The 10,000-nt window shown below is 48.1% G+C and overlaps 2 protein-coding genes across 2 annotated transcripts in view; both read left to right on the forward strand.

The window, feature by feature from the left end:
- The window catches only part of LOC123499235, a 245,728-nt gene that overhangs the window by 179,372 nt on the left and 56,356 nt on the right, over positions 1-10,000 (forward strand). The window lies entirely within an intron of this gene.
- LOC123499234 (protein SpAN-like) lies at positions 5,983-7,904 on the forward strand. Its single transcript, XM_045246997.1, has one exon. The coding sequence runs from the start codon at positions 6,017-6,019 to the stop codon at positions 6,818-6,820; it is 804 nt and encodes a 267-aa protein (XP_045102932.1). The 5' UTR covers positions 5,983-6,016; the 3' UTR covers positions 6,821-7,904.

The raw sequence follows: 10,000 nt of genomic DNA on the forward strand, positions 1-10,000 counted from the left end.
TCGTCTGTCTATATTACTGGTATTTCTCATAATTTGGTTTGGTGGGTTAGGTTAGGTTTGTGTTAATGAAGGTAGGAAGGACAACTATTCTCTCTCCTCTCTTTGCTGCTGTCAGTCCTCGTCAGTTTAATTGGAAGTGGGTTTTCTGAAGGTAGGGTGGGAAAAATATTCTCTTTCTTCCCAGTATTTTATTTAGTACTCATTATTTTGTAGGTAGGGCTCTTCTCATCTGTTTATGGAATCATTGAAGGCATGGCAGGAAAAAAAAATTCACTTTCCTCTCTATATTACTCCCTATGTTATATCATTTTCGTTATTTTTGAGGTGAGTTGTCTCATTTCTGTTTATTTTTATTGAATTATTGAAGGCTGGGAAGGAAAAATATTCTCTCTCCTCCCTATATTACAGTCATTCTTTTCGTTATTTGGGAGGTGGGTCGTCTATTTATTTTTATTGAATTATTGGAGGCAGGGAAGGAAAAATATTCTCTCTCCTGCCCATATTTCGCTTAGTACTCTTTCTTATTTTGTAGATGTGGTCCTCTCATCTCTGTTTATTGAATCATTGAAGGCAGGGCAGGAAAAATATTCTCTCTCCTCCTCCTTATATTACAGTCGTTCCTTTTCGTTATTTTGTACTTGGGTCGCCTCATCTGTGTTTATTTTTATTAAGTTATTGAAGGTAGGGAGCAAAAAAATATTCCTCTCCTCTTTATATTACAATGAATCCTCCTCATTATTTGGGAGGTGGGGTGTCTCATCTCGGTTTATTGGAGGTATCGAAGGCAGGAATGAGGACAATATTCTCTCTCTCTCTCTCTCTCTCTCTCTCTCTCTCTCTCTCTCTCTCTCTCTCTCTCTCTCTCTCTCTCTCTCTCTCTCTCTCTCTCTCTCTCTCTCTCTCTATGTGAAAATGACACCAGGCACACTGTCAAGGGCTACAAAATTAACGAAAACGAAAAAAAATACTAATACTGTTTCAATATACTGACTCGAGCCACATGTGTAATAGACTTTGTGAAGACAGAGAAGGAAAAAAATAAGACAGATTACTCTCCTATCTATCTGAAGGTGAAGGTGTTGTAAGTACTAGCCCCGTTATCGACCCTTTACGTAACGCTACTTAATATTAATACTGACTTAAGCCCTCTCGTGTACTGGAGTTAGCGGAGGCAAGGTCCTTTAACACTTCCTTTCCTCCGCCTCTTTCCGGCTGTTGCTATTCATGTTTTCGGTCATTGGGAACTAATTTGTGTGTTTATTAGGGTTATTGAAGGCATTGGTGGAAGGATTATTATTTCTCTCTCTCTCTCTCTCTCTCTCTCTCTCTCTCTCTCTCTCTCTCTCTCTCTCTCTCTCTCTCTCTCTCTCTTTCTCTTTATTTTCTTTCTTTTCTTTCTTTCTTTCTTTTTCTTCTTTCTTTCTTTCTTTCTTTCTTTCTTTCTTTCTTTCTTTCTTTCTTTCTTTCTTTCTTTCTTTCTTTCTCTCTCTCTCTCTCTCTCTCTCTCTCTCTCTCTCTCTCTCTCTCTCTCTCTCTCTCTCTCTCTCTCTCTCTCTCTCTCTCTCTCTCTCTCTCTCTCTCTCTCTCCTCCTCCCTCCCTCCCTCCCTCCCTCCCTCCCCAGTAATTTCAAACACATTCACACATCGCATCTTCGTATTGCTATAGTAAACACAAGAACGAAAAAAAAAGATGAAATAAAATGCGTTCTTTTCTATACAACGATTAATGCTTCACACGCGCCTAGTGGGGTCTGTCAAGGCAAGGAGGGAAACAGTTACTCCCTGTCCTCCTGTCTCTCTCTACCTGCCGCGCCTCGTGTCTCGTCCAACACTGGCCTCCCTTCCTTCCTGCACCAACAACGTATAATTTCTTGAGCCGTGTTAAGTCTCTGGCAGGCTTTGTTGCTGAGAGAGAGAGAGAGAGAGAGAGAGAGAGAGAGAGAGAGAGAGAGAGAGAGAGAGAGAGAGAGAGAGAGAGAGAGAGAGGAGAGAGGAGAGAGAGAGGAGAGGAGAGGAGAGGAGAGAGTTGTGTGTAGTACGAGTATATATGTGTATATGTTGATACAGCGATAACATATCAGTCATTTAGAAGTGTTGTGTCATGTTCATTATGTAAAGGTCCTGTCACCCCTTCACCCCGTCACCCCGCCACCCCGCAACCTGTGTAAGCCTTAAGGCCGCGTGATGGGTATGTCACGGAAGGGAAGGGGAAGGAAGGGTGACGAGGAACAGCACAGCAACATACCATTAGCACCTTCTCTGCTATTCATCATGCTTCCCTCTTGTTATTAACCCCTTCAGTACCATGGCGCGTTTTCCTATTCATTCTGGTTATTATTTGGTGATTTTATACAGATTCAGAAACTCATGTAGGGATTGGAATAGTGAAGACTGTGGCCATTAATCTCTGACCTCCATAGACCCTTCCTAAAATCAATAAAATCGTCTAATCATACCCAAAACTCAAGGTAGAAATTTGGTCCAGTACTGAAGGGGTTAATCATTGTGGGACATTACTTTGGCTACAAATTGCCACCCATTCTATTTTTTTCCGTATTTGTCGGTGGAACAGCATAGTGTCATATTATTAACATTTTTCCGTGTATTTATTTATTATCTTATTTTGTTTATTAACCACTCTGAAACATTTCTTCTTGCTAGTTATGTAGTGTAAACAAACAAAAGACTAAAATAACTTTCTATTCTCTGCTTTCCCTTCCTGTGTCTTCCCATAAACAGTGTCTATACAGTGTTGTGAGAGTTGGCAGAAGACGCTCATAGCACCAAGAGGGTAAGGCACATTGGTGGATAGAAGACTTAAGCACTTGTTCAGGAATTCATAAAGTTGATTATTCTCTTAAGACTGTGAGAGGAAGGGAAGAGCTCGACGTGATAATCTGATCCTCTCTCTCTCTCTCTCTCTCTCTCTCTCTCTCTCTCTCTCTCTCTCTCTCTCTCTCTCTCTCTCTCTCTCTCTCTCTCTCTCTCTCTCTCTCTCTCTCTCTCTCTCTCCCCGACTTGCCAATTCTGAATCTTTTTGCATTTTATTTCAGCTACGTTTTAAGAAGCTCTAGTGGAAAGTATTGGTTGTGTGTGTGTGTGTGTGTGTGTGTGTGTGTGTGTGTGTGTGTGTGTGTGTGTTTATGATTCTAGTGATAGTTTAAGGAGGAATATATATATTTGCACAGGGTCTAATGGAAGTTCTTGGATATTTTCAAGGATGTTTTAGTAATTTTATTGACAGTTTAGAAGAGAAGATTTATGCACGTTTTCCCGGGTCGTGGAAATGATTTGTGTTTTGTCCTTTTAATTGTAGTTTAAGGAGGATTCTGAACATTTTACTGGCTGCGGTAGAAGTTGTTGGTGTTTTCGAGTGTTGTTTGTTTTTTTATGATATATATATTTAGGATTTCGCACGTTTTGTAGACTGCAGTGTAAGTTGTTTGAGTGTTGAAGGTATTGTCATGATTCCTGTGGCAGTTTAATGAGGATTCTCTATTTAACCCGCTCCTTGTTACTGAGGAATTTGTAAGTGTCTCTTTACTCTGATGATATATTTTGACAAGACTTTTGCATGCTGTGGTGTCTAAAGGAAGGAAGCTACTGAAGTTTGCGAGATATTTTCACGTTTCTAGCAAGAATTTAAGAGAGACTTGGCACTGAAGAAGCATTGGAGTAAGTAATAATTGAAATGCATCAGTTGGTGTATTCAAAATCACGCTGTATTGGAAGTCACTCGTGTTTTGAGGGAAATTTTCAACGCTAAAAGACTCGAGAGAACCTGACTGAATGTTCTTGTGGCCTTTGAAAACTGTGCATATGGGGAGCAAGGTGGCCTGTGTGGGGACTGCGAAGGGCTGCGAGTGGCTGGCGGTGATCGGGGCTCGCTTATCGCCTCTGCCTAAAGTGGCGTGAATTATTATAGAGTCCTGAGGCATCGTCCGGTCGCCGCGGGGAGCCTCCTTCCTTCCCCTCGCCTCCCGCCGCGGCCACATTTGCTCTCGCTACAGGGACCCGCCATTACGCAGCGTGCCCTTTTTTTTCCTCTCTCTCTCTCTCTCTCTCTCTCTCTCTCTCTCTCTCTCTCTCTCTCTCTCTCTCTCTCTCTCTCTCTCTCTCTCTCTCTCTCTCTCTCTCTCTCTCTCTCTCTCTCTCTCTCTCTCTCTCTCTCTCTCTCTCTGTGTGTGTGTGTGTGTGTGTGTGTGTGTGTGTGTGTGTGTGAAGGAAGAGGAATGAGGAAGGAGGAGGAGGAGGAGGAGGAGGAGGAGGAGGAGGAGGAGGAGGAGGAGGAGGAGGAGGAGGAGGAGGAGGAGGAGGAAGAAGAAGAAGAAGAAGAAGAAGAAGAAGAAGAAGAAGAAGAAGAAGAAGAAGAAGAAGAAGAAGAAGAAGAAGAAGAAGAAGAAGAAGAAGAAGAAGAAGAAGAAGACAATAGCAACAATTCATACAACAAAGAAGTAGGAAGAAGAAAAGAGAAAAAAAAAAGAGAGAGACAAAAAGAAGGAGAAGAAAGAAGAGTAGCACCACCACCACCACCACCACCACCAACAACAACAACAACAACAACAACAACAATTACAAGAACATGAACAAAAACAAGAACAATAATAAGAGGGGGGAAGAAGGGAAAGGAAAAAAAAAAGGCAGAAAGGCAGAAAGGAGGGAAGGAAGGAAGGAAGGAAGAAAAGAAGGAGAAAAACAAGGGCATATTATTTTGGGTGGACAGTTTGAGGCTACGTGTTTTTGTAGCGGCACTCATAAAGTCTGTCCCGAGGCGGCCACTAACCTGCCGCTGAACTGAACCCACGCGCTCCCGTTCTTTCTGGTACTGCAATACTCGTAGAAGCTGTAGAGAGGAGGAGGAGGAGGAGGAGGAGGAGGAGGAGGAGGAGGAGGAGAAAGAAGAAGAGGAAGGAAGGAAGGGAAAGAGGAGGAAAAGAACAGTTATTTCCCTTTTTTGTGGGTCTGCAATACTCATAGGAAGGAAGGAAAGAAGGCAGGAAGAAAGGAGGGAGGAAGAGGAAGAGGAGAAGGACGAGGAGAAGAGTTTTTTTCTTTTTTTATGTGTGCCTGTAATACTTGTAGATGTTTTAGGAAGGAAGGAAAAGGATGGAGGAGGAGGTGGAGGTGGAAGTGCAGGTGGGGGCTATAAAAGAATGTAAAAGGAACAACAAATATATTCTTTCTACGTTATTTGATTTCACTACCGTACAGTAATTACCAACATCAGAGAAAAGACAATGTAGTGGAGGAGGAGGAGGAGGGAGAAAGAAAAAGAAGAAGAGGAAGAGGAGGAGACAGAAAAGAAAAAAATATATAGAAGAGGAGGAGGAGGAGGTCAAGTGAAGATAAGAGGAGGCAGGAGGAAAAATTTATGGTGAAAGCCTTGGTGGTGAGGATAACACAGGTGGCGGCGATAAGGCGAGTAAGGGGAGGGAAGAGGAGGGGAGGCAGATATGGTGGCGTGGGATTGAAGGGGCCAGATTACGGTGAAAGCCTGGCATATTACGTCGCATTATCCGTGTTGAATAAGGCTAGGTAAAACTCCTTAGGGTAGGTCAGGACGCCTCTCACGGCGCCGGGTCGCCACGTCGCCAGGTCGCCACGCCGCCACGTCGACACGCCAGAGCCCTTCACAGGCCGCGTGGCCTTGAGGTGCCTGATTGACTGACGTGATGGGCTCAGGGAGGCGCCTTGGCAGCCTTCCTCACCTTGCCCTCTCTGCTGGTGATGGGTTAAGGAAAAGCAGGTCGGCGATGTTGTGTGTGTGTGTGTGTGTGTGTGTGTGTGTGTGTGTGTGTGTGTGTGTTATGCAACAAGAAAAAAGGGGAAAAAAATCATAAAGATTTAGAGAGACGGACTGAAAGTTGAAACCCACTCATGACGAGTGGCCTTGACTTTCTGCACGCGAGTGTTGCGTGAGTGTGTGTATTGTAGCCACGTGCCTCAGTCTCCACTTGCACTATATGTTCTTAAGTTTTAACATTTTTATTGGGCATAATTCTCTAAAATTCTGGTCATGCTGCTATCACGCCACTGGTTAGTGGTGGTCGCCGCGGCGGCACTGCTGGGGGCGCGCCGTTCCCTCCAAGCACAGGACAACATGCGGCGTGAGGACCATCTCCGCTGGCCTGGCGGTGAGGTCACCTTCCATCTGGGAAGGAACCTGACCGGCACCGTGATGGCTAACATCCGGGAGGTGATTGAGGGCCTGGAGTCCGTCACCTGCCTCAAGTTCTCGCCGCTCGTAGGGCGCCGCGGCGGCAGGCACACCACCAAGGTGCTGTACATCAGACAGGGACGCAGCTGCTACTACGAGAAGGTGGGTCGCAGGGCTTCTGGCTCCGTCCTGCTCAAGCTGGGCGACAGGTGCGCGCAGCGACCCACCGCCGTGCTGCACATGTTCCTGCACGTGGTAGGCGTGCGCCACGAACACCAACGCTACGACAGGAACTACTACGTGACGGTGGACCACCACAACATCCTTCCCTCCCACACCCTCGAGTACATCAGGCGTAGCTGGGGCGTAAGCTATGTGGCCAGCGCGGGGCTGCCTTACGACTACGCCTCCATCATGCACCACGCTGCCAAGGGGCACCCCCGCGATTCTCGCAGACCCGTCATGCTACCGCTGGTGCCCTGTGCGCAGCTCATCATGGGCCAGCGCGACGTACTCAGCCCCGCCGATGTGGCCAGACTCAACCGCCTCTACGGCTGCAAGCGTTACTACCTGGGCGACGACATCATCGGCGCCGTGCCCTACGCCACGTGGCGGCGGCGCGCCCTGCGACTGCGGCGGCTAGAGGACCATCGTCGATGGTGAGGCTTGTGAGGCAGTGGGCCGCTGCTCTGCTGCCTGAAGAAGCCGAGGTTTGGGGCGTCGAGGCGTGGAGGGCCGGAGGCATGGAGGCCTCGGTAGATCCCTGGAAAAAAAAAAAGTACTTTGACGTCTCGCCGTTCTGGTTAATTCCTGTGATTTCTCTTTATGATTACGAACAAGTTAAAAAAAAAAATTTTTGTTTGAAGTTTCATGAAACAGCAACTCTTGGCAGCATCGCGCCCTGGTAGAACACAGACCTGTGTTGTTTTTCACGAGCTGGCCCGCGCCACCAGCAAGCAGTGCTTACTCATCACTGTGTGCTGCATTGCTATGTTGACATTTCGAGCACGGTGATGAAGCACCTCACCTGTGGCGCCACGCCCCCCAGACTGCAGCGGTGCCCAAAGCGGCGTATCACTTCACCACACGAGTAGCCACAGGTCCCTGCCCACTGGGTATGTTATCAGGGCGTTGTCGCGCGTGTTATGTGGTTTATGTAGTTTTATTATTCCTTATCGCTGCATTTACATGAATTAGTCGTTGAGGCAACATGACGCGCCTTTGTCCTGCCAGCACCGCACCGGTAATGTAACGCTCCAGTGAGCGGTGCCGTAGGAGAGGCAACAAGCTGCTCCTGCCAGGCTGCGCCCCCTGTGTTTCAGTGCTGTGGCTGGCGGGGGCAGGAATGTATCTACCCAACAACATCAATGCGGCTGGAAATACAGAGGGTGTGTACTTGTTTGTAGGAAGTGCATTCCCTTCCACGTGTAGGGCCGCACTGCAAGGCAACCACGCCCCCACGCAGCCAGCACTCACGTCAGGCGGCACATCGCCACCGAGTCACTTTTTGGCGACGGCCTCCCTCACTGGCCGCCTCTTGCCTGATACCAGCAGGAGAGCACGTCTGGTGTGCTGCAGGAAGAGCGTGGCTGGCGTGCGAGATATGCGGATGGGTGGGTGTCATTGCTTGCCGTTCTGCAACGGCTGGAGGCCACCACTGAAGAGTGTCCTATGTGCAACAACCCCAAAACCTGCAGCGTGTTAGCGGTGTTTCCGACATCACACTAGATAGCATCACCGTCACCGTCACGTGTGTCTTTTCACGCAGGAGTCACGGGAGGCAGTGCTTGTGCTTGGCGGCCGTGGTTAACACAGAGCAGCTGCCTCACTGCTTGTTTCTCCTCGAATTTACGAGTCCAGGCTGCTGCTGAGATAAAGGGTTGAAGGCGTGGCCAGCACGGTGCTGCGGTTCCTGGCTTGGAGCAGCAGCAGTACCAAGGGCTCGCTGCGACGCTGATACGGTGATGACTGATGATAGGATGAAAACTGACGCGAAGCACATGGAGAGGCTGAGGGAAGGTGTGCGTCTTATCAGGAACTTGTTGCCTGGTGCTTGACCCGGGGTGCTCCTGGTAAGGCCCCTCACCCTCACCCGCACCCCTATTCCCCATGACGGGTCGCTGTGCTTTGTGGGGAAACGGATGCGCATACCAAGGAGCTAAAACGGCCGTTCTTTATATTTTGTTACTCTGAAGACGTACAGTCTCGGGAGATGCGGGCACCGAGGCTGAGCCTGGCATGGTATGGCGTAGCGGGTCTGTGGTAGGCTGTGGCCACAGACTGCGAGATGTGTCTTGTGTAATGTTAGGGCGTGGTGGGCAGTGGTCATGCCCCTGGGATGGGAGGAGGAAGGGCCGGCGCGTTAACAACCGATTAGATGAGGAGATGATGGAATAGCGCACATTGAGGAGAGGGTGAATGTCTGTCATAATAATTGAATTGAGTCATTCAAGTCATCGTGTTTGGTTATCAGCAGATAGCCTGGTTAAGGGCCATTGGTCTTGTGTTATCAGCGTGCGGGGTTTGCCAGGCTGCGGCGCGCCCCGCACCACCACGCTCATACAGGCTGCTGTTGCCACACGACGGCACGGTGCCCGCCTTCACTCAAGGTCAGCCGAGGCTCGCGTACACAAAGCGAGGTGGTGATACGCCGCCGCCTTCCAGCAGCGCGATATGCGTCTCTTCTGAACGCGGCCTGCGAGACGGTGCGAGGCTTTGGCTGGTGCCGCACTGCACTCCAATGTAATAGTCTGGGGAAAGATTTGCACCGCTAAACTTGTCGTGTCTGTAGTTGGTAGTAGTAGTAGTAGTAGTAGTAGTAGTAGTAGTAGTAGTAGTAGCAGCAGCAGCAGCAGCAGCAGCAGCAGCAGCAGCGGCGACGACCACGCAATGTTTCCACATGAGGTCGCCCTGCCCTGCTGGCCTATGACGCGCCTAGTGGGTCGCATCAGCATGCACAGAGCGAGGCGGCAGGCGCTGGGTTTGGGGGTGGAGGAAGATGGCTCAGTGCCTCTCCAGATTTTTGGTTGAAGAAGAGTAACGAGGCTGAGGTGACTTGATGCCTCTCCCTGAATGACGATGTCGTGACTACCGATGGCGTGAGGCTGTGACGTGAGGCGTGACCAGCCAGAGACGATCTAGATAAGCAGAATGCAGGTGATACAGACACAGGTTTCAGACCTTTCCCTGCTGTGATACGCAGCAATTCACAACACGGAAAGCAATATCTGGAATTATTATAACCATTTTACAGGAAACAAGAGGATAGAAATAATAAATTCTGCAGTTTCTTGCCAATGTGACGCTTGGAGTGACTGTAGAACAAGGAAAGAATGTTTCAGATGCAGCAGTCTTGCTGACGATGAGGTACTATGTAGCATTTAACTCTTTCTGTATAACACGTCATTGATTTCACTGTGTTGTGGATGGTACTTGTTCTACGACGTTAGCGATGACACGTTTCGTTATCAGGCGGTCATGAATGATCTAGTTAGTCACTCAAAATAATCATATCACTGTCGCAGTCTAGCGATTCACTGCGTTGGTTGAACGAGGCTTGGAAGCTGCAGTAGTACTGGGTGAGTTATGAATTACCCGGCTACTCACTGAAGCTGTTGCATCTTAGTTATTGCGTCATGATTAAGGTGACTGGAAGTTACTGTCTGTGGCACTGAAAGGGAGGAAATTGTGAGGATGTGAGCAGTTTGGAGACTGCCTGTAGTACTGTGTGTGTTCTAAATGAGCTTGTGACTTACACAACACACTTGTTTATTCTAAGAATGACAAAGATGATTGGAAGGAAGCTGTCTGCGTTACTGAATGGGAGAAATGATCAAGGTGTTA

This window comes from Portunus trituberculatus, chromosome 49 (assembly GCF_017591435.1).
Source record: "Portunus trituberculatus isolate SZX2019 chromosome 49, ASM1759143v1, whole genome shotgun sequence".
NCBI lineage: Eukaryota > Metazoa > Arthropoda > Malacostraca > Decapoda > Portunidae > Portunus > Portunus trituberculatus.

Bases quoted from the DNA above. Each gene is read 5' to 3' on its own strand.
- LOC123499234 (XM_045246997.1), top strand. From the start codon at position 6,017: ATGCTGCTATCACGCCACTGGTTAGTGGTGGTCGCCGCGGCGGCACTG.